Source organism: Mobula hypostoma, chromosome 3 (assembly GCF_963921235.1).
Source record: "Mobula hypostoma chromosome 3, sMobHyp1.1, whole genome shotgun sequence".
NCBI lineage: Eukaryota > Metazoa > Chordata > Chondrichthyes > Myliobatiformes > Myliobatidae > Mobula > Mobula hypostoma.
The window spans coordinates 114,208,313-114,232,928 of NC_086099.1; the positions used below are offsets into that span (position 1 = coordinate 114,208,313).

General features: G+C 54.4%; 1 protein-coding gene across 1 annotated transcript in view; it reads left to right on the plus strand.

Annotated features, from left to right (window-relative positions):
• LOC134344203 (sodium/potassium-transporting ATPase subunit alpha-2) overlaps positions 1-24,616 on the plus strand; it is a 227,687-nt gene that overhangs the window by 202,362 nt on the left and 709 nt on the right. Inside the window, exons 16-22 of the mRNA XM_063043611.1 lie at positions 2,234-2,402; positions 5,342-5,496; positions 6,441-6,564; positions 16,676-16,821; positions 16,940-17,070; positions 20,563-20,664; positions 24,070-24,161. Coding sequence (XP_062899681.1) covers positions 2,234-2,402; positions 5,342-5,496; positions 6,441-6,564; positions 16,676-16,821; positions 16,940-17,070; positions 20,563-20,664; positions 24,070-24,161 — 919 coding nt within the window. The remainder of the gene's footprint in view (positions 1-2,233; positions 2,403-5,341; positions 5,497-6,440; positions 6,565-16,675; positions 16,822-16,939; positions 17,071-20,562; positions 20,665-24,069; positions 24,162-24,616) is intronic.

Genomic DNA, 24,616 nt, shown 5'->3' on the forward strand with positions numbered 1-24,616 from the left:
AGCACCGTGTACAGTTCTGTCTCCCTGTCCCTAGGTCAGACCACACCAGGAGCACCGTGTACAGTTCCCATCGCCATATCCCTGGGTCAGACCACACCGGTAGCACCGTGTACAGTTCCCATTGCCAAATCCCTGGGTCAGACCACACCGGGAGCACCGTGTACAGTTCCAGTCTCCATATCCCTGGGTCAGACCACACCGGGAGCACCGTGTACAGTTCCAGTCTCCATATCCCTGGGTCAGACCACACCAGGAGCACCGTGTGCAGTTCCCATTCCAAAACCCTGGGTCAGACCACACCAGGAGCACTCTGTACAGTTCCAGTCTCCGTATCCCTGGGTCAGACCACACCAGGAGCCCGTGTACAGTTCCAGTCTCCATATCCCTGTGTCAGACCACACCAGGAGCACCGTGTACAGTTCCCATCTCCATATCCCTGGGTCAGACCACACCAGGAGCACCGTGTACAGTTCCCATCTCCAAGTCCCTCGGTCAGACCACACCAGGAGCACCGTGTACAGTTCCCATCTCCAAGTCCCTGGGTCAGACCACACCAGGAGCACCGTGTACAGTTCCCATCTCCTAGTCCCTGGGTCAGATCACACTAGGAGCACCGTGTACAGTTCCCATCTCCAAATCCCTGGGTCAGACCATACCAGGAGCACCGTGTACAGTTCCCATCGCCATATCCCTGGGTCAGACCCACACCAGGAGCACCGTGTACAGTTCCCATCTCCAAATCCCTGGGTCAGACCACACCAGGAGCACCGTGTACAGTTCCCATCTCCAAATCCCTGGGTCAGACCACACCAGGAACACTGTGTACAGTTCTGTCTCTGTATCCCTGGGTCAGACCACACCGGGAGCACCGTGTACAGTTCCGTCTCCGTATCCCTGGGTCAGATCACACCAGGAGCACCGTGTGCAGTTCCCATCGTCATATCCCTGGTCAGATCACAGCAGGAGCACCGTGTACAGTTCCCATCGCCATATCCCTGGGTCAGACCCACACCGGGAGCATCGTGTGCAGTTCCTATCTCCAAATCCCTGGGTCAGAGCACACCAGGAGCACCATGTACAATCGTGTGAATTACACCAGGCAATACAGCCACAATGTACAATTCTGTGATCTGTGTGTCGAGACGCACACTGTCACAGGGCAAATGTACAACCTCCACACAGGCAGGAGCAGAGGCTGTGTTTGAACCCGGTTCTCTGGCTCAGCAGTGGGGTGGCTGTGTGGACTGATGAAAATGCGTTGAGATATTAGGATTATTACAAACGATCGATTCTGCTGAAGCTGGAAATCATGAGCAATATGCTGGTGGAACTCAGCAGGTCTGACAGCATCGAGGAAAAGATTCCCTCCCTAATAACTTGTAAAAACACTGTCCCCATCTCTCAATTCCTCAATACATGAACATCGATTCCTCAAACTCCCTGTAATGCCGCCCCCCAAAGTTCACCATTTCCCATCCCCTTTTTCCTCTCTCAACTGATCCCCTTGCCTGTCCATCTCCATCGCCTCCCTCTGGTGCTCCTCCCCCTTTTTCTTTCTTCCATGGTCTTCTGTCTCTTCCATCAATCAACTTCCCAATCTTTACTTCATCCCACCCGCTCCAGTTTTCACCTATCACCTGCTGCTTCTCTCTACACTCCCTCAACCTTTTAAATCTACTCCCCAGCTTTTTTAACTCCGGTCCTGCCGATGGGTTTTGGCCCGAAACATCGACTGTACTTTTTCCCATAGATGCTGCCTGGCCTGCTGAGTTCCTCCAACATTTTGTGTGTGTTGAACAGGAACAGAGGCTCATAGCAGAAGGCTTAAAGACAAAGAGACTGAGATGCTAGAAGACTAAGATTAAGACGGTGCTGCCTTGTCAGCTATTCTTATATCCATAGATACGGAAAATTAAATTTACATTTGTAGGAAAGAGTTAAGTAATGAGAAAGCCCTGATTCAATTAATGCAGTACTGAGAAGCTTCTGGAACTTTCCAGAGTTATACCAACATAACCACATGGGGCTGCATTGAACACTGTGACCACTACAAAACACTTGGTAGTTACTTGTGTAGAGTAATTAAATAAAATATAAGCCGTTAACTGAATTGTTAAACTGTGAAGAAAATATCAATTAATCAGTCTAATCTAAGAATTAAGTCCCCCAGCTCCATGACGGGAGGGGTGCTTTCTCTGCGGATGCTAGTTACATCCCACCCATCCACCTACAGGGAGCCATTGTGGCGGTGACGGGCGACGGTGTCAATGACTCACCTGCACTGAAGAAGGCCGACATCGGTGTTGCTATGGGGATCTCGGGCTCAGATGTCTCCAAGCAGGCGGCCGACATGATCCTGTTGGACGACAACTTCGCTTCCATTGTCACAGGCGTGGAAGAGGGTGAGGGAGGGACGGAGGTGGGGAGGGGGCACATGAGAGGTGGGTGGGGGGCCCTGTGGGGGAAGGAGAGGGGAGAGAAAGGGTTGTGAAGGGATGCGGTAGAAGAGGAGGAGGTGTGAGAGTAAGGGGTGAGGAGGGAGGGCTGTGTGAGTAGGACCGAGGAGAGGGGGAAGGAGAGGTGAGCTGTAGGAGAGTAGGGGAGGAGAGGAGATGAGGAGCAGGTGCATAGACGAGGAGTGGGAGGGGAAGAGAGGAAGGGAGAAGGTTGTGGAGGGAAGGGAACAAGGGGAAGTGCAGAAGGAATGGTAGAGGATCCGAGTGTAATCTGAGGGAGAGGAAGGGGAGATGGAGAGAGGAGGGTGGGAGGAGGGAGAAGGGGAAGAGGGTGGTAGGTGGGTGAGGAAGAGGAATAGGGTGGGAGGTGGGTGAAGAAGGGAAAGAAGGTGGGAGGTGAGTAAGGAAGGGGAAGGGGGTGGGAGGTGAGTAAGGAAGGGGAAGAGGGTGTGAGGTGAGTAAGGAAGGGGAAGAGGGTGTGAAGTGGGAGGAAGGGGAAGAGGGTGGGAGGTGAGTGAGGAAGGGGAAGAGGGTGGGAGGTGAGGGAGGAAGGGGAAGAGGGTGTGAGGAGGGAGGAAGGGGAAGAGGATGGGATGTGAGTGAGGAGGGGAAGAGGGTGTGAGGTGGGAGAAAGGGGAAGAGGATGGGAGCTGGGAGGAAGTGGAAGAGGGTGGGAGGTGAGTGAGGAAGGGGAAGAGGGTGTGAGGTAGAGGAAGAGGGTGGGAGATGGGTGATGAAGGGGAAGAGGGTGGGAGGTGGGAGGAAGGGAAGAGGGTGGGAGGTGTCAGGAAGGGGAAGAGGGTGGGAGGTGTCAGGAAGGGGAAGAGGGTAGGAGGTGGGTGAGGAAGGGGAAGAGAGTGGGCAGTGGGTGAGGAAGAGGAAGAGGGTGGCAGGTGAGGGGGAAGGGGAAGAGGGTGGGAGGTGAGTGAGGAAGGGGAAGAGGGTGTGAGGTGTGAGGAAGGGGAAGAGGGTGTGAGGTAGAGGAAGAGGGTGGGAGATGAGTGAGGAAGGGGAAGAGGGTGGGAGGTGGGTCAGGAAGGGGAAGAGGGTGGGAGGTGTGAGGAAGGGGAAGAGGGTGGGAGGTGAGTGAGGAAGGGGAAGAAGGTAGCAAGTGGGTGAGGAAGGGGGAAGACGGTGGGTGGTGAGTGAGGAAGGGGAAGAGGGTGGGAGGTGGGTGAGGAAGGGGAAGAGGGTGGGAGGTGGGTGAGTAATGGGAAGAGGGTGGGAGGTGGGTGAGGAAGGGGGAAGATGGTGGGTGGTGAGTGAGGAAGGGGAAGAGGGTGGGAGGTGGGTGAGGAAGGGGAAGAGGGTGGGAGGTGGGTGAGGAAGGGTAAAAGGGTGTGTGGTGGGAAGAAGGGGAAGAGGGTGGGAGGTGGGTGCTGAAGTGGAAGAGGGTGGGAGGTGGGAGGAAGGGAAGAGGGTGGGAGGTGTCAGGAAGGGGAAGAGGGTGGGCGGTGGGTGAGGAAGGGGAAGAGGGTGGGAGGTGGGTGAGGAAGGGTAAAAGGGTGTGTGGTGGGAAGAAGGGGAAGAGGGTGGGAGGTGGGTGATGAAGTGGAAGAGGGTGGGAGGTGGGAGGAAGGGAAGAGGGTGGGAGGTGTCAGGAAGGGGAAGAGGGTGGGCGGTGGGTGAGGAAGGGGAAGAGGGTGTGAAGTGTGAGGAAGAGGAAGAGGGTGGGAGATGAGTGAGGAAGGGGAAGAGGGTAGGAGGTGTGAGGAAGGGGAAGAGGGTGGGAGGTGTCAGGAAGGGGAAGAGGGTGGGAGGTGGGTGAGGAAGGGGAAGAGGGTGGCAGGTGAGGGGGAAGGGGAAGACGGTGGGAGGTGAATGAGGAAGGGGAAGAGGGTGTGAGGTGTGAGGAAGAGGAAGAGGGTGGGAGATGAGTGAGGAAGGGGAAGAGGGTAGGAGGTGTGAGGAAGGGGAAGAGGGTGGGAGGTGGGCGAGGAAGGGGAAGAAGGTAGCAGGTGGGTGAGGAAGGGGAAGAGGGTAGGAGGAAGGGGAAGAGCATCAGAGGTGGGTGAGGAAGGGGGAAGACGGTGGGTGGTGAGTGAGGAAGGGGAAGAGGGTGGAAGGTGTGTGAGGAAGGGGAAGAGGGTGTGAGGTAGGAGGAAGGGGAAGAGGGTGGAGGTGAGTGAGGAAGGGGAAGAGAGTGGGAGGTGGCAGGAAGGGAAGGTGGGTGGTTGGTGGGAGGAAGGGGAAGAGGGTGGGAGGTGAGTGAGGAATGGGAAGAGGGTGCGAGGTGCAAGGAAGGGGAGAGGTTGGGAGGAAGGGGAGAGGTTGGGAGGAAGGGGAAGAGGGTGGGAGGAAGTGGAAGAGGGTGGGAGCTGGGTGAGGAAGGGGAAGAGGGTGTGAGGGAGTGAGGAAGGGGACAGGGTGGGAGGTGCGAGGAAGGGGAGAGGTTGGAAGGTGGGAGGTGAGGGAGGAAGGGGAAGAGAGTGTGAGGAGGGAGGAATGGGAAGAGGATGGGATGTGAGTGAGGAAGGGGAAGAGGGTGGGAGGTGGGAGGAAGGGGTAGAGGGTGGGAGGAGGGTGAGGAAGGGGAAGAGGGTGTGAGGTGGGATGAAGGGGTAGAGGGTGGGAGTTGAGTGAGGAAATGGAAGAGGGTGTGATGTGGGTGAGGAAGGGGAAGAGGGTGTGAGGTGGGAGAAAGGGAAGAGGGTGGGAGTTGAGAGGAAGGGGAAGAGGGTGGGAGGTAGGAGGAAGGGGAAAGAGTGTGGGAGTTGGGAGGAAGGGGGAAGAGGGTGTGTGGTGAGTGAGGAAGTGGAAGAAGGTGGGAGGTGGGTGAGGAATGGGTACTTGGTGGTTAGGCGAGTAGAGGAGGGACTAGAGTGGTGTGTGTGTGAGAGAGAGTTCAGGGACAGGACCATCACCCTCTCATTCCCGCCCCGCAGGCCGACTCATCTTTGACAACCTGAAGAAGTCTATTGCATACACTCTGACCAGCAACATCCCTGAGATCACTCCCTTCCTGCTGTTCATCGTGGCCAACATTCCCCTACCCCTCGGCACCGTAACCATCCTCTGCATCGACCTGGGGACTGACATGGTGAGGGCTGAGCCTGGAGGCCATGGGCTGTCAGGGCACAGAGACTATGAAGAGAGATGGCAAGGGACAGTGCGATGAAAGAGAACTGTTAAATGGGGGTTGAAGGGAGGGGAAAGGTGGAGGTGTGATCTGCTCCAAGACAGAGTGGATGTGGAGAGGATGTTTCCTATAGCGGGGAGTCTAGGACCAGAGGACACAGATAGAGTGGATGTGGAGAGGATGTTTCCTATAGTGGGGAGTCTAGGACCAGAGGACACAAGATAGAGTGGATGTGGAGAGGATGTTTCCTATAGTGCGGAGTCTAGGACCAGAGGACACAGATAGAGTGGATGTGGAGAGGATGTTTCCTATAGTGGGGAGTCTAGGACCAGAGGACACAGATAGAGTGGATGTGGAGAGGATGTTTCCTATAGTGGGGGAGTCTAGGACCAGAGGGACACATAGAGTGGATGTGCAGAGGATGTTTCCTATAGTGGGGAGTCTAGGACCAGAGGACACAGCCTCAGAATAGAGAGACATACAATTGGAAGAGATGAGGAGGAATTTCATTTGCCAGAGGGTGGTGAATCTGTGGAATTCATTGCCACAGGCAGCTGTTGGACATTGAGTTTATTTGAAGCAGAGGTTGATAGCTTCTTGATTAGTCAACGCGCCAGAGTTTATAGAGAGAAGGCAGGAGAATGGAGTTGAGGGGCATAAAAAAACAGCCATGATGGAATGGCAGAGCAGACTGGATTCCGAATAGCCTAATTTTCCTTCCATGATGTCTCTTGTGGTTGGTGGGAAAGAGGAGAATGTGACAAGACTGGACAATCAGATGGAGGGTGGTGAGATAAATGCATCTGGCCAGAGGAACACGCTGGGATTAGAGGGCTGGTTTTCAGGATCACCAAGTCGTTGACTGTGAATTGGAGCGTCACTGAAAACCATTATCCCTTCTGAAGGTCCCTGCAATCTCCTTGGCTTATGAGGCAGCAGAGAGCGATATCATGAAGAGGCAACCCCGAAACCCAAAAACCGACAAGTTGGTCAACGAAAAACTGATCAGCATGGCGTACGGACAGATCGGTGAGTGTGTTGGAGATCCCGAGGGGCAGGTGTTGACACGGCGTATGGACAGGTCGGTGAGTGTGTTGGAGATCCCGAGGGACGGGGTGTTGACATGGTGTATGGACAGATCGGTGAGTGTGTTGGAGATCCCGAGAGACGGGATGTTGACATGGTATACGGACAGATCAGTCAGTGTGTTGGAGATCCCGAGGGACGGGGTGTTGACACGGTGTATGGACAGATCGGTGAGTGTGTTGGAGATCCCGAGGGACGGGTGTTGACATGGTGTATGGACAGATCGGTGAGAGTGTTGGAGATCCCGAGGGACGGGGTGTTGACATGGTGTATGGACAGATCGGTGAGTGTGTTGGAGAACCCGAGAGACGGGGTGTTGACATGGTGTATGGACAGATCGGTGAGTGTGTTGGAGAACCCGAGGGACGGGGTGTTGACATGGTTTACAAACAGATTGGTGAGTGTGTTGGAGAACCTGAGAGACGGGGTGTTGACACGGTGTATGGACAGATCGGTGAGTGTGTTGGAGAACCCGAGAGACGGGGTGTTGACATGGTGTATGGACAGATCGGTGAGTGTGTTGGAGATCCTGAGGGACGGGTGTTGACATGGTGTACGGACAGATTGGTGAGTGTGTTGGAGATCCCGAGAGACGGGGTGTTGACATGGTGTTTGGACAGATCGGTGAGAGTGTTGGAGATCCTGAGGGACAGGTGTTGACATGGTGTATGGACAGATCGGTGAGTGTGTTGGAGATCCCGAGGGACGGGGTGTTGACATGGTGTATGGACAGATCGGTGAGTGTGTTATAGAACCCGAGAAATGGGGTGTTGACATGGTGTATGGACAGATTGGTGAGTGTGTTGGAGATCCCGAGAGATGGGGTGTTGACATGGCGTATGGACAGATTGGTGAGTGTGTTGGAGAACCCGAGAGACGGGGTGTTGACACGGTGTATGGACAGATCGGTGAGTGTGTTGGAGAACCCGAGAGACGGGGTGTTGACATGGTGTATGGACAGATCGGTGAGTGTGTTGGAGATCCCGAGGGACGGGGTGTTGACATGGTTTACAAACAGATTGGTGAGTGTGTTGGAGAACCTGAGAGACGGGGTGTTGACACGGTGTATGGACAGATCGGTGAGTGTGTTGGAGAACCCGAGAGACGGGGTGTTGACATGGTGTATGGACAGATCGGTGAGTGTGTTGGAGATCCTGAGGGACGGGGTGTTGACATGGTGTATAGACAGATCGGTGAGTGTGTTGGAGAACCCGAGAGACGGGGTGTTGACATGGTGTATGGACAGATCGGTGAGTGTGTTGGAGAACCCGAGGGACGGGGTGTTGACATGGTTTACAAACAGATTGGTGAGTGTGTTGGAGAACCTGAGAGACGGGGTGTTGACACGGTGTATGGACAGATCGGTGAGTGTGTTGGAGAACCCGAGAGACGGGGTGTTGACATGGTGTATGGACAGATCGGTGAGTGTGTTGGAGATCCCGAGGGACGGGTGTTGACATGGTGTACGGACAGATTGGTGAGTGTGTTGGAGATCCCGAGAGACGGGGTGTTGACATGGTGTTTGGACAGATCGGTGAGAGTGTTGGAGATCCTGAGGGACAGGTGTTGACATGGTGTATGGACAGATCGGTGAGTGTGTTGGAGATCCCGAGGGACGGGGTGTTGACATGGTGTATGGACAGATCGGTGAGTGTGTTATAGAACCCGAGAAATGGGGTGTTGACATGGTGTATGGACAGATTGGTGAGTGTGTTGGAGATCCCGAGAGATGGGGTGTTGACATGGCGTATGGACAGATTGGTGAGTGTGTTGGAGAACCCAAGAGACGGGGTGTTGACACGGTGTATGGACAGATCGGTGAGTGTGTTGGAGAACCCGAGAGACGGGGTGTTGACATGGTGTATGGACAGATCGGTGAGTGTGTTGGAGATCCCGAGGGACGGGTGTTGACATGGTGTATGGACAGATCGGTGAGAGTGTTGGAGAACCCGAGAGACGGGGTGTTGACATGGTGTATGGACAGATCGGTGAGAGTGTTGGAGATCCCAAGGGACGGGGTGTTGACATGGTGTACGGACAGATCAGTGAGTGTGTTGGAGATCCCGAGGGACGGGGTGTTGACATGGTGTATGGACAGCTCAGTGAGTGTGTTGGAGATCCCGAGGGACGGGTGTTGACATGGTGTATGGACAGATCGGTGAGAGTGTTGGAGATCCCAAGGGACGGGGTGTTGACATGGTGTACGGACAGATCAGTGAGTGTGTCGGAGATCCTGAGGGACAGGTGTTGACATGGTGTATAGACAGATCGGTGAGTGTGTTGGAGATCCCGAGAGACGGGGTGTTGACATGGTGTATAGACAGATTGGTGAGAGTGTTGGAGATCCCGAGAGACGGGGTGTTGACATGGTGTATAGACAGATTGGTGAGTGTGTTGGAGATCCCGAGAGACGGGGTGTTGACATGGTGTACGGACAGATCAGTGAGTGTGTTGGAGAACCCGAGAGACGGGGTGTTGACATGGTGTATGGACAGATTGGTGAGTGTGTTGGAGATCCCGAGGGACGGGGTGTTGACATGGTGTATGGACAGATCGGTGAGTGTGTTGGAGATCCCGAGGGACGGGTGTTGACATGGTGTATGGACAGATCGGTTAATGTGTTGGAGATCCCGAGAGACAGGGTGTTGACATGGTGTATGGACAGATCGGTGAGTGTGTTGGAGATCCCGAGAGACGGGGTGTTGACATGGTGTATGGACAGATCGGTGAGTGTGTTGGAGAACCTGAGGGACAGGTGTTGACATGGTGTATGGACATATCGGTGAGAGTGTTGGAGATCCCGAGGGACAGGTGTTGACATGGTGTATGGACAGATCGGTGAGTGTGTTGGAGATCCCGAGGGACGGGGTGTTGACATGGTGTATGGACAGATCGGTGAGTGTGTTATAGAACCCGAGAAACGGGGTGTTGACATGGTGTATGGACAGATTGGTGAGTGTGTTGGAGATCCCGAGAGATGGGGTGTTGACATGGCGTATGGACAGATTGGTGAGTGTGTTGGAGAACCCGAGAGACGGGGTGTTGACACGGTGTATGGACAGATCGGTGAGTGTGTTGGAGAACCCGAGAGACGGGGTGTTGACATGGTGTATGGACAGATCGGTGAGTGTGTTGGAGATCCCGAGGGACGGGTGTTGACATGGTGTATGGACAGATCGGTGAGAGTGTTGGAGAACCCGAGAGACGGGGTGTTGACATGGTGTATGGACAGATCGGTGAGAGTGTTGGAGATCCCAAGGGACGGGGTGTTGACATGGTGTACGGACAGATCAGTGAGTGTGTTGGAGATCCCGAGGGACGGGGTGTTGACATGGTGTATGGACAGATCAGTAAGTGTGTTGGAGATCCCGAGGGACGGGTGTTGACATGGTGTATGGACAGATCGGTGAGAGTGTTGGAGATCCCAAGGGACGGGGTGTTGACATGGTGTACGGACAGATCAGTGAGTGTGTCGGAGATCCCGAGGGACAGGTGTTGACATGGTGTATGGACAGATCAGTGAGTGTGTTGGAGATCCCGAGAGACGGGGTGTTGACATGGTGTATAGACAGATTGGTGAGAGTGTTGGAGATCCCGAGAGACGGGGTGTTGACATGGTGTATAGACAGATTGGTGAGTGTGTTGGAGAACCCGAGAGACGGGGTGTTGACACGGCGTACCGACAGATCGGTGAGTGTGTTGGAGATCCCGAGGGGCAGGTGTTGATACGGCGTATGGACAGGTCGGTGAGTGTGTTGGAGATCCTGAGGGACGGGGTGTTGACATGGTGTATGGACAGATCAGTGAGTGTGTTGGAGAACCCGAGAGACGGGGTGTTGACATGGTGTATGGACAGATTGGTGAGTGTGTTGGAGATCCCGAGGGACGGGGTGTTGACATGGTGTACGGACAGATCAGTGAGTGTGTTGGAGAACCCGAGAGACGGGGTGTTGACATGGTGTATGGACAGATCGGTGAGTGTGTTGGAGATCCCGAGAGACGGGGTGTTGACATGGTGTACGGACAGATCAGTGAGTGTGTTGGAGAACCCGAGAGACGGGGTGTTGACATGGTGTATGGACAGATTGGTGAGTGTGTTGGAGATCCCGAGGGACGGGGTGTTGACATGGTGTATGGACAGATCGGTGAGTGTGTTGGAGATCCCGAGGGACGGGTGTTGACATGGTGTATGGACAGATCGGTTAATGTGTTGGAGATCCCGAGAGACAGGGTGTTGACATGGTGTATGGACAGATCGGTGAGTGTGTTGGAGATCCCGAGAGACGGGGTGTTGACATGGTGTATGGACAGATCGGTGAGTGTGTTGGAGAACCTGAGGGACAGGTGTTGACATGGTGTATGGACATATCGGTGAGAGTGTTGGAGATCCCGAGGGACAGGTGTTGACATGGTGTATGGACAGATCGGTGAGTGTGTTGGAGAACCCGAGGGACGGGTGTTGACATGGTGTATGGACAGATCGGTGAGAGTGTTGGAGAACCCGAGAGACGGTGTGTTGACATGGTGTACGGACAGATCGGTGAGAGTGTTGGAGATCCCGAGGGACGGGTGTTGACATGGTGTATGGACAGATCGGTGAGAGTATTGGAGATCCTGAGGGACGGGGAGTTGACATGGTGTACGGACAGATCAGTGAGTGTGTCGGAGATCCCAAGGGACGGGCGTTGACATGGTGTACGGACAGATTGGTGAGAGTGTTGGAGAACCCGAGGGACGGGTGTTGACATGTTGTATGGACAGATCAGTGAGTGTGTTGGAGATCCTGAGGGACAGGTGTTGACACGGCGTACGGACAGATCAGTGAGTGTGTTGGAGATCCCGAGGGACAGGTGTTGACATGGTGTATGGACAGATCAGTGAGTGTGTTGGAGATCCCGAGGGACGGGTGTCGACATGGTGTACGGACAGATCGGTGAGAGTGTTGCAGATCCCGAGGGACGGGTGTTGATATGTTGTATGGACAGATCAGTGAGTGTGTTGGAGAACCCGAAAGACGGGGTGTTGACATGGTGTATGGACAGATCGGTGAGTGTGTTGGAGATCCCGAGGGACGGGTGTTGACATGGTGTATGGACAGATCGGTGAGAGTGTTGGAGATCCTGAGGGACAGGTGTTGACATGGCGTATGGACAGATTGGTGAGTGTGTTGGAGATCCCGAGGGACAGGTGTTGACATTGTGTACTGACAGATCAGTGAGAGTGTTGGAGATCCCGAGGGACGGGTGTTGACATGGTGTATGGACAGATCAGTGAGTGTGTTGGAGATCCCGAGGGACGGGTTTTGACATGGTGTATGGACAGATCGGTGAGAGTGTTGGAGAACCCGAGGGACGGGTGTTGACATGGTGTATGGACAGATCGGTGAGTGTGTTGGAGAACCCGAGAGACGGGGTGTTGACTATGTGTATGGACAGATTGGTGAGTGTGTTGGAGATCCCGAGGAACGGGGTGTTGACATGGTGTACGGACAGATTGGTGAGTGTGTTGGAGAACCTGAGAGAAGGGGTGTTGACATGGTGTATGGACAGATCGGTGAGTGTGTTGGAGATCCCGAGGGACGGGTGTTGACATGGTGTATGGACAGATCGGTGAAAGTGTTGGAGAACCCGAGAGACGGGGTGTTGACATGGTGTATGGACAGATCGGTGAGAGTGTTGGAGATCCCGAGGGACGGGGTGTTGACATGGTGTACGGACAGATCAGTGAGTGTGTCGGAGATCCCAAGGGACGGGCGTTGACATGATGTACGGACAGATTGGTGAGAGTGTTGGAGAACCCGAGGGATGGGTGTTGACATGTTGTATGGACAGATCAGTGAGTGTGTTGGAGATCCTGAGGGACAGGTGTTGACACGGCGTACGGACAGATCAGTGAGTGTGTTGGAGATCCCGAGGGACAGGTGTTGACATGGTGTATGGACAGATCAGTGAGTGTGTTGGAGATCCCGAGGGACGGGTGTCGACATGGTGTACGGACAGATCGGTGAGAGTGTTGCAGATCCCGAGGGACGGGTGTTGATATGTTGTATGGACAGATCAGTGAGTGTGTTGGAGAACCCGAAAGACGGGGTGTTGACATGGTGTATGGACAGATCGGTGAGTGTGTTGGAGATCCCGAGGGACGGGTGTTGACATGGTGTATGGACAGATCGGTGAGAGTGTTGGAGATCCTGAGGGACAGGTGTTGACATGGCGTATGGACAGATTGGTGAGTGTGTTGGAGATCCCGAGGGACAGGTGTTGACATTGTGTATGGACAGATCGGTGAGAGTGTTGGAGAACCCGAGGGACGGGTGTTGACATGGTGTATGGACAGATCAGTGAGTGTGTTGGAGATCCCGAGGGACGGGTTTTGACATGGTGTATGGACAGATCGGTGAGAGTGTTGGAGAACCCAAGGGACGGGTGTTGACATGGTGTATGGACAGATTGGTGAGTGTGTTGGAGATCCCGAGGAACGGGGTGTTGACATGGTGTACGGACAGATTGGTGAGTGTGTTGGAGAACCCGAGGGACGGGTGTTGACATGGTGTACGGACAGGTCGGTGAGTCTGTTGGAGATCCCGAGAGACGGGGTGTTGACATGGTGTTCTGACAGATCAGTGAGTGTGTTGGAGAACCCGAGAGATGGGGTGTTGACATGGTGTACGGTCAGATCGGTGAGTGTGTTGGGGAACCTGAGGGACGGGTGTTGACATGGTGTATGGACAGATCGGTGAGTGTGTTGGAGATCCCGAGGGACGGGTATTGACATGGTGTATGGACAGATCGGTGGGTGTGTTGGAGATCCCGAGAGACCGGGTGTTGACATGGTGTATGGACAGATCGGTGAGAGTGTTGGAGATCCCGAGGGACGGGTGTTGACATGGTGTATGGACAGATCGGTGAGTGTGTTGGAGATCCCGAGGGACGGGTGTTGACATGGTGTTTGGACAGATCGGTGAGTGTGTTGGAGATCCCGAGAGGCGGGGTGTTGACATGGTGTACGGACAGATCGGTGAGTGTGTTGGAGAACCCGAGAGACGGGGTGTTGACATGGTGTATGGACAGATCGGTGAGTGTGTTGGAGATCCCGAGGGACGGGTGTTGACATGGTGTATGGACAGATCAGTGAGAGTGTTGGAGATCCTGAGGGACAGGTGTTGACATGGTGTACGGACAGATCGGTGAGTGTGTTGGAGAACCCGAGAGACGGGGTGTTGACATGGTGTATGGACAGATCGGTGAGTGTGTTGGAGATCCCGAGGGATGGGGTGTTGACATGGTGTATGGACAGATCGGTGAGTGTGTTGGAGATCCTGAGGGACAGGTGTTGACATGGTGTACGGACAGATCGGTGAGTGTGTTGGAGATCCTGAGGGACAGGTGTTGACATGGTGTACGGACAGATGGGTGAGTGTGTTGGAGAACCTGAGGGACGGGTGTTGACATGGTGTATGGACAGATCAGTGAGTGTGTTGGAGAACCCGAGGGACGGGTGTTGACACGGCGTACGGACAGATCGGTGAGTGCGTTGGAGATCCCGAGGGACGGGTGTTGACACGGTGTATGGACAGATCGGTGAGTGTGTTGGAGATCCCGAGGGACAGGTGTTGACATGGTGTACGGACAGATCGGTGAGTGTGTTGGAGAACCTGAGGGACGGGGTGCTCAGCGTAAAGGGATGCAGAATCAGATTCAGAGTTAATATCACTGACATATGGCGTGGTTTGTTGTTTTCCAGCAGCTGTACATAAAATTTACCCTCGGTTAAAATTTACTCTTGGTTAGGACACCACAGTAGCAATGTGATTAACACAGCTCCATTAGAGCTCATGGCATCGGAGTTCGGATTTAAATTCCGGCTTCCTCGGAAAGTTTGTACCTTCTCCCATTGTGCAGATAGGCTTCCTCTGGGAGTTCCGGTCTGCTCCCACAACTCAAAGATGTACCAGCTGCTTGGTTAATTGCTCATTGTAAGTTGCCCTGTGGCTGGTCGGTAGGTTGTGAGGTTGTTGGGCCAGAAGAGCCGTTCCAAAGGTTCAAATGTCCAAAGGCCAAGTTTAATATTAGAGAAATGTATACAATATTCATCCTGAAATGCTTTTCCTTCGCAAAACATCCACAAAAACAGAGAAGTGCCCCAAAGAATGAATGACAGTTAAACATGAGAACCCCAAAGTCCCCACCAGCAAAGATAAACACGCATCGACACAGTCACCAAGCCCAACCATGTGCTAAGCAATAGACCAAAGTTACCCCAAAAGCTACGCGTTTCATCTGAATTCGACAACTCACAGGTTCTCTCTCTCCCTGGCAAGGGAGAAGGACGTGTCCTCCATTTTCACAGCAAGTGGGAGACATAACAATGACCCGCTGGTTTACGATCTTAAAAGTCCAGTTTGTCGCTTTTTCCGAGCTCTGTGTCTGAAGATCGCAAAGACCTCGGGTCTTCGAGCCCTGAGTGAAAGATTTTCCGGCCTCTCTGACGACACACGAGTCTTCTGCCATGACTCTGACCCTCGATCCGCCCGTCTCCAGAGCCCCGAGATCTTAGGCTTCCGAACACGATCGAGGTTCTCAGGCCAAACCCTTGGCATGTCGAATAGCAGCCAGTCGTGGAACCCCGAGAATGGATCCCATTCCCGCAAAGAACCAAAGTCTGCGTGTAACTCCAGGTCAGAAGAACTCTGAAAGGGAAAAATAGAGATATTAAAGATGGAAATAGAGCTGTGTCCGAAGATGCAAGCAAAGGCCATCTTAACTCCCCCTCCATCTCCTGGCTGTATCTCTAAATCAAATCAGAGTCAGGTTTATTACCGCTGTCATCTGGCATGAAATCACGAGCAATATAGTGAAATATGTGAAAAAAATGACTATAAATTACAATTAGGAGTCACCCCCGTCTCTCTCCCCATCTCTCTCCACCCATCTCTCTCTCTCCATCTCTCTCTCTCCATCTCTCTCCACCATCTCTCTCTCTCCATCTCTCTCTCCATCTCTCTTCACCATCTCTCTCTCCCCATCTCTCTCTCCACCATCTCTCTCCACCATCTCTCTCCACCATCTCTCTCTGCATCTCTCTCTCCATCTCTCTCCACCATCTTTCTCTCCCCATCTCTCTCTCCACCATCTCTCTCCACCATCTCTCTCCACCATCTCTCTCTCCATCTCTCTCTCTCCCCATCTCTCTCTCCCCATCTCTCTCCACCCATCTCTCTCTCTCCCCATCTCTCTCTCTCCCCATCTCTCTCTCTCCCTATCTCTCTCCACCATCTTTCTCTCCCCCAACTCTTTCTCCCTGCTTCTCACCCCCATTTCTCTTTCTCCCTGTCTCTCTCTCACCCCTGCCTCTCTCACCCCCACCTCTCTCTCACTCTCTCTCTCACCCCCACCCCTCTCTCTCTCATCCCCACCTCTCTCTCTCTCACCCCCACTTCTCCCTCTCAACCCACCTCTCTCTCACTCTCTCTCTCACCCCCACCTCTCTCTCGCTCTCACCCCCACCCCTCTCTCTCTCACCCTCACCTCTCCCTCTCAACCCACCTCTCTCTCACTCTCTCTCTCACCCCCACCTCTCTCTCTCACCCCCACCCCTCTCTCTCTCTCACCCCCACCTCTCTCTCTCAACCCACCTCTCTCTCTCACCCCATCTCTCTCTCACCCCCATCTTTCTCTCTTGCTATCTCTCTCCCCTGCCCCTCTCCCCACTTCTCTCTCACCCCCATTCTCTCTCTCACTCACCCCGTCTCTCTCTCACCCCTGTCTCTCTCTCTCCTCGCCTCTCTCACCCTGTCTCTCTCTCTCTTACCCCAACCTCTCTCTCTCTCACCCCCACCTCTCTCTCTGTCACCCCCACCTCTCTCTCTCTCACCCCGCCTCTCTCTCACCCCGTCTCTCTCTCTCTCCCTGTCTCTCTCTCTCACACCCCGTCTCTCTCTCTCTCCCTGTCTCTCTCTCTCTCTCTCACCCCTGCCTCTCTCTCTCCCCTGCCACTCTCTGTCTCTCACCCCTGCCTCTCACCCTCTCCCTCTCCCCCCTCTCCTCACCAACAGGGATGATCCAGGCATTGGGCGGCTTCTTCACCTACTTTGTGATCCTGGCTGAGAACGGCTTCCTGCCTTCGCACCTCCTCAATCTGCGGCTGGACTGGGACGACCGGACCCGCAACGACCTGGAGGATAGTTATGGGCAGGAGTGGGTGAGGCTTCACTCAGCGTGGAGGGGCAAGGGAAGGAGGGAGGGAGGGAGCGAGGCCGGGACCACGGGACCCCTTGTCTGTTGACGCACCTCACTGTTGTTCCCCATTTCCTCCGCAGACGTACGAGCAGCGCAAGATCGTGGAGTTCACCTGCCACACGGCGTTCTTTACCAGCATCGTGGTTGTGCAGTGGGCCGACCTGCTCATTTGCAAAACACGGAGGAACTCCATCTTCCAGCAGGGCATGAAGTGAGTGCCAGCGTGGGCACGAGGGAGGGAGACCGAGTGACAACGTGGGTAGCAGTGGGCACGAGGGAGGGTGCCTCTGAGTGGGAACGTGGGTAGCAGTGGGCACGAGGGAGGGAGACCAAGTGGCAACGTGGGTAGCAGTGGGCACGAGGGAGGGTGCCTCTGAGTGGGAACGTGGGTAGCAGTGGGCACGAGGGAGGGTGCCTCTGAGTGGGAACGTGGGTAGCAGTGGGCACGAGGGAGGGTGCCTCTGTGTGGGAACATGGGTAGCAGTGGGCATGAGGGAGGGTGCCTCTGTGTGGGAACGTGGGTAGCAGTGGGCACGAGGGAGGGAGCCTCTGAGTGGCGGGACCAGAATGGACACAGAGGTAACATGAGGGGTAATGATTTCCTTGAATTATTCTGTGTCTATTGAAACATTGACAGGATGTGATGGTAGTGTAGGGGTTGGTGCGACATTCTTACAGCTTGGAGTGTCAAAATTCAGAGTTCAATTCCAGCATTCTCTGTAACATAGCTTGTAAGTTCCTTCCCATGTGCATCTGGGTTTCCTCCGGTCTCTCCGTCCCCTCCGGGTTCTCTGTCCACTCTGATCTCTCTGTCCCCTCCGGTCTCTCTCTTCCCTCTGGTCTCTCCGTCCCCTCCGGTCTCACCCTCCCCTCCGGTCTCTCCTCCCCTCCGGTCTCTCACTCCCCTCCGGTCTCTCCCTTCCCACCAGGTTCTCCCTCCCCTCCAGGTTCTCCGTCTCCTCCGGTCTCTCCCTCCCCTCCGGGTTGTCCCTCCCCTCCTGGTTCTCCGTCTCCTCCGGTCTCTCCCTCCCCTCTGGTCTCTCCATCCCCTCCAGGCTCTCCCTCTCCTCCAGATTCTCCCTCCCCTCCTGTCCCTCCGTCCCCTCCGGTCTTTCCCTCCCCTCCTGTCCCTCCGTCCCCTCCGGTCTCTCCGTCCCTTCCAGTCTCTCCCTCCCCTCTGGTCTCTCTCTCCCCTCCAGTCTCTCTGTCCCCTCCAATCTCTCCTTCCCCTCCAGTCTCTCCGTCCCCTCCTGTCTCTCCCTCCCCTCCGGGTTCTCCCTCCACTCCGGTCTCTCCGTCCCCTCCGGTCTCTCTGTCCCCTCCGATCTCTCCTTCCCCTCCAGTCTCTCCATCCCCTCCGGTCTCTCCGTCCCCTCCGGTCTTTCCCTCCCCTCCGGGAACTCGGTCCCCTCCGGGTTCTCCCTCCACTCTGGTCTCTCCGTCCCCTCTGGTCTCTCCGTTCCCTCTGGGTTCTCCCTCCACTCCGGTCTCTCCGACCCTCCAGTCTCTCCGTCCCCTCCGGTCTCTCTGTCCCCTCCGATCTCTCCTTCCCCTCCGGTCCCTCCCTCCCCACCTGTCTCTCCCTCCCCTCCGGGTTCTCCCTCCATTCTGGTCCCTCTGTGGCCTCCAGTACCTCCCTACCCTCCGGTCTCTCCTTCCCCTCCAGGTCCTCCCTCCCCTCCAGTCTCTCCATCCCCTCCGGTCTCTCTGTCCCCTCTGGTCTTTCCCTCCCCTCCGGGAACTCGGTCCCCTCCGGGTTCTCCCTCCACTCTGGTCTCTCCGTCCCCTCTGGGTTCTCCCTCCACTCCGGTCTCTCCGACCCTCCGGTCTCTCCGTCCCCTCCGGTCTCTCCCTCCCCTCCGGTCTCTCCATTCTCTCTGGTCTCTCCCTCCCCTCCTGTCCCACCGTCCCCTCCAGTCTCTCCCTCCCCTCCGGGTTCTCCATCCCCTCCGGTCTCTCCCTCCCCTCCTGTCCCTCTGTCCCCTCCTGTCTCTCCCTCTCCTCCAGGTCCTCCCTCCCCTCCGGTCCCTCCCTACCCTCTGGTCTCTCCCTCCCCTCCAGGTCCTCCGTCCCCTCTGGGTTCTCCGTCCCCTCCAGTTCCTCCCTCCCCTCCAGGTTCTCCCTCCCCTCCTGTCCCTCCGTCCCCTCTGGGTCCTCCCTCCCCTCCAGGCTCTCCCTCCCCTCCGGTCTCTCCATCCCCTCCGATCTCTCCTTCCCCTCCGGTCGCTCCCTCCCCTCCGAGTTCTCCTTCCACTCTGGTCCCTCTGTCCCCTCCGATCTCTCCTTCCCCTCCGGGCTCTCCGTCCCCTCCGATCTCTCCTTCCCCTCCGGTCTCTCCGTCCTCTCCTGTCTCTCCCTCCCCTCCGGGTTCTCCCTCCACTCTGGTCCCTCTGTCCCCTCCCGTCCCTCCATCCCCTCCAGTCTCTCTGTCCCCTCCAGGTTCTCCCTCCCCTCCACTCTCTCCGTTCCCTCCAATCTCTCCTTCCCCTCCGGTCTCTCCCTCCCCTCCTGTCTCTCCCTCCCCTCCGGGTTCTCCCTCCACTCTGGTCCCTCTGTGCCTTCCAGTCCCTCCCTCCCCTCTGGTCTCTCCCTCCCCTCTGGGTCCTCCCTCCCCTCCGGTCTCTCCCTTCCCTCCAGGTCCTCCGTCCCCTCCGGTCTCTCCCTACCCTCCGGTCTCTCCCTCCCCTCCTGGTCCTCCCTCCCCTCCGGTTTCTCCCTCCCCTCCAGTCTCTCCCTCCCCTCCAGGTCCTCCCTACCCTCTGGTCTCTCCCTACCCTCCGGTCTCTCCCTCCCCTCCAGGTCCTCGCTCCCCTCCAGTCTCTCCCTCCACTCCGGTCTCTCCCTCCCCTCTGTCTCTCCTCCCCTCCGGCTCTCCGTCCTGTCCTGTCTCTCCCTCCCCTCCGGTCTCTCCCTCCCCTCCTGTCCCTCTGTCCCCTCCTGTCTCTCCCTCTCCTCCGGTCTCTCCGTCCCCTCTGGGCTCTCCATCCCCTCCAGGTCCTCCCTCCCCTTTGGCTCTCCATCCTCTCCTGTCTCTCCGTCCCCTCCGGTCTCTCCCTCCCCTCTGGTGTCTCCCTCCCCACCGGTCTCTCCCTCCCCTCCTGTCTCTCCGTCCCCTCTGGGTTGGTAGTTTAATGGTAAATTGTCCTGTGCTGAGAGTTGGGTTCAATAGCTGTGTTGCTGGGCAGCGAGGCTCGGTTTGCCAGAAAGGGCTGTTCCATGCATCTCTCCAAGTAAGTAAATACTGGTGGCAGCCCACAACTCTCAGCACACTTCCGGCACCAACATAACGCACCCACAGTTTACTCACCCTAACCTGCCAGTGGGTGGGAACCACAGCACCCTGAGGAAACCCACGTGGTCACGGGGAGAACGTACTGATAGTGGCAGGAATTGAACAGGGATCGCAGGTGCTGTACCAGTGTTAGGCTAATCCTTACATCACCATGTTGGGGGCAGAGTATAAATGGGAAGGAGAGTGAAAGAGCAGAGTGGCTGGGGGAGGGAGTAATTGTGTCAGAGGAAGGAAGGAGGGAGGGGATTGAGGCTGAGGAGTGGCAAGTAGAGGTGAGGAGGAGTAGAGAGATGAGGGGAGGGATGTGATCCAAGAAAGGCAGGGAGGGGAGCAGGTGGGCGAGGGAGTAGTTGGGGGAAGGAAAAGTATTTTCTCCATGTCTCACGGTCAGCCTACCCTACCCTTGTTCAGAAACAAGATCCTGATCTTTGGCCTCTTCGAGGAGACCGCGCTGGCTGCTTTCCTCTCCTACTGCCCAGGAATGGATGTCGCCCTCCGCATGTACCCTCTGAAGTAAGCAACTTGTCCAGCTCCACATGGGAGGGTAGTGCAGGGAGGAGAGAGGTCACAGGGTCGGAAGGGATGGAGAGAGTTGGTCATGCACTTCGGTAGTAGAAATAAATGTGCGGACAATTTTCCAAACAGGGAGAAAATCCAGGAATCTGAGGTGCAGAGGGACTTGGGAGTCCTTGTGCAGAACACCCTGAAGGTTAACTTGCTGGTTGAGTCAGTGGTAAGGAAGGCAAATGGTATGTTAGCATTCATTTCAAGAGGTCTAGAATACAAGAGCAAGGATGTGATGCTGAGGTTTTATAAGGCACTGGTGAGGCCTCACCTTGAGTATTGTATACGGTTTTGGGCCCCTCATCTTAGAAAAGATGTACTGGCATTGGAGAGGGCCCAGAGGAGGTTCACTAGGATGATTCCAGGAATGAAAGGGTTATCTTACAAGGAATGTTTGATGGCTCTGGGTCTGTACTCGCTGGAATTTGAGATAACAGATGCATTGGTCATGATCTTTGAAGAATTACTTGACCCTGACATGGTCCTGGAGCACTGGAAGATTGCAAATGTCACTGCAGTCTTTAAGAAAGGAGGAAGGCAAAAGAAAGGAAATTATTGGCCAGTTAGTCTAACCTCAGTGGTTGGGAAAGTGTTGGAATCTATTATTAAGGATGAGGTTTCAGGTTACTTAGAGACTAAAGATAAAATAAATCAAAGTCAGCATGGTTTCTGTCAAGGGAAATCTTCCCTGACAAATCTGTTAGAGTTCTTCAAGGAAGTAACAAGCAGTGTGGACAAAGGAGAGGAAATGGATGTCATTTATTTGGATTTTCAGAAGAAATTTGAGCAGGAGCCAACATGAGGCTGCTTAACAAGATAAAATCCTATGGCGTTACAGGAAAGATATTGGCATGGGTAGAGGAATGGCTGACACCCAGGAGACAGTGAGTGGGAAATAAAGGGGCCTTTTCCAGTTGGCTGCTGGTGTTCCTCAAGGGTCAATATTGGGACCGCTACTTTTCACATTTTTTGTCAATGATTTAGATAATGGAATTGATGGCTTTGTGGCAAAGTTTGCTGATGATACGAAGATAAGTGGAGGGGTAGGTAGTGCTGAGGAAGCAATGTGATTGCAGCAGGACTTAGACAAATTGGAAGAATGGACAAAAAAGTGGCAGATGGAATACAGTGCTGGGAAACGTATGATAATGCATTTTGGTAAAAGGAAAATAGTGTGGACTATTAACTATTGACGCAGTGGTAGGCGCGGTGGTTGACATAGTGGTAGATGTGGTGGCAGGGACATTTCAGAGACTCTAACATAGGCACATGACAGAAAGAAAAATGGAGGGTTCATTGTAGGGAAGGGTTAAATTGATGTTGGAGTAGGTTAACTGGTCAGCTGAGGGTCCTGGAGTACTGTGTGTTCTACAAAGCTAGGGAGAGTGGAGGGACAGATTCAGGACGGTGCAGGGCGTTACAAGGCTTGGCAGAGATAGAAGTGATAACATTGAAAGGACACTGGGATGGGGACATAGACAGGAAAGGTTTGGAGGGCAAGTGTGACCGGCTTTGTTGGCACTGAGATTATCTGAAGGATGACATCGGGAGGGGTGTCAGGGGCTGGGTGGGGGGAGGTTATACAAAGATGGGGAGTGATTGGAGTGGAAATTAAAGGGTTAACTTTCTGAGGAGTGTTTGATGGCTCTGGGCCTGTACTCACTGGAGTTTAGAAGAATGAAGGGGGGATCTCGTTGAAACCTACCAGCTACTGAAAGGCCTAGAAAGAATGGATGTGGAGAGGGTGTTTCCTATAGTAGGAGAGAACAGCCTCAGAATAAAGGGACACCCATTTAGAACAGAAATGAGGAGGAAGTTCTTTCGTCAGAGGGTGCTGAATCTGTGGAAATGATTGTCACAGATGACTGTGAACGCCGAGACATTGGGTATATTTAAAGCAGAGATTCATAGGTTTTTGATTAGATTAGATTAGATTAGATTCAACTTTATTGTCATTGTGCCGAGTACAGATACAAAGCCAATGAAATGCAGTTAGCATCTGACCAGAAATGCAAAGAATAGTGTTATTTACAAAATAACTGTGAATAAAAAGTAAGTGCTACAGCACACAAATATAAAAGTACTGAGACAGTACAATATGAATGCAATACTGCTTAGCGCTGTGATATGAGGTTCAGCAGGGTCACAGCCTCAGGGAAGAAGCTCTTCCTGTGCCTGCTGGTGCGGGAGCGGAGGCTCCTGTAGTGCCTACCGGATGGGAGGAGAGTAAAAAGTCCATGGTTAGGGTGAGATGCATCCTTGATAATGCTTTTCACCCTGCCCAGACTGCGTTTATGGTAGATGTTCTCACTGGTGGGCAATTGGGTGCTGATAATCCGCTGGGCAGTTTTCACCACACGCTGGAGTGCTTTGCGGTCCGATACGGGACAATTGCCATACCACACTGAGATGCAGTTGGTGAGTATGCTCTCAATGGTACAGCAGTAAGAGTCTGTCAGTATCCTGGGACAGAGGTGAGCTTTCCTGATGCTCCGCAGGAAATAAAGGCGCTGTTGCACCTTTCTGATCAGGATGGCGGAGTTCAGGGACCAGGTGAGATCCTCAGAAATGTGGACTCCAAGGAATTTGAAGCTTGATACACGCTCCACTACAGCTCCGTTGATGTAGATGGGGACATGAGTGTGACTCCTAGCATGCCTGAAGTCCACAATGATCTCCTTGGTCTTCTGGGTGTTAAGGGTCAGGTTGTTGTCGGCATTAGTCAGTGTGTTGAAGGTTATGGGGGGAAGGCAGGGAATGGAGTTGAGAGGGATAATAAATCAGCCATGTTGGAAAGGCCGAGCAGACTTGATGGGCCGAATGGCTTAATTCTACTCTTATGTCCTTGATGGTGGAGAGGATGGACCCATGATAGAGCTGGCTAAGTCTATAAACCTCTGACACTTCTTCCTATCGTGTCCAAATCACATGGTGACGCCACCGGTGATGTTTAGAGATGTTTGCTGGAGTCTTGGTGACATATCAAATTTCCAATGAAGTAGAGCCACCAGCATGTGTTGGGGCCAAAATAAATTCTCTGAGATGTTGATGTCCAGGAACTTGAAATTTATTTTTCTGATTCTGTCCCCCTTGTCCTCACCCTCCTCCTCTCCATCCTCTCCACCGTCTGACCCCTCTGTCCCCCTCCCCGATCTCTCTCCCCCTTCCTGTCCCTCTCCCTCTCTTCTGCCTCTCCTCCCCACTCTGTCTCTTCCCCCCACCCTCTCTTGCCCCCCTCCCTCTGTCCCCCCATCTTCACTCCCCACCCTCTCTCTCCCTTGCTGCCTGCCCCTCTCCCCACCCTCTCTCTCTCCCCACCTCTCTCCCTCCCACCCCCTCGCTGTCTCCCACTAGGCTGCCTTGGTGGTTCTGTGCCTTTCCCTACAGCCTCCTCATCTTCATCTACGATGAGGTCCGGAAGTTCATTCTGCGCCGACACCCTGGCGGTGAGTCACTCCTTCCAGAACGATCTGCGACTGCTCCCGTGATGCAGGGGAATGAGTGTTGGGGGTGGGGGTGGGAGTGCGGGAGTCTGTGCTGAGAGCACGGCCTGGTGGAGGGTGTCTGACACAGTGTTATGGATGTCAAACTGTCCGCAATAGTGAGGGAATTTAGGAACATAGAAAACCTACAACACAATACAGGCCCTTTGGCCTACAATGCTGTGCTGTACGTACTTACTTTAGAAATTACCATAGCCCTAATTTTCTGCTCCCAACTGCACCCCTCACCCCAATGGAAGGGGTGGGTGGGCAAATATTGACCTGGAGGCCAACGGGGTGGGATCAGGGGTTGAGGAGGAATTGCTTTAGCCAGCAGGTGGTGAATCCATGGAATTTATTGCCACAGACGGTTGTGGAGACTGTCATTTGGTGTAATGAAAGTGCAGGCTGATAGATTC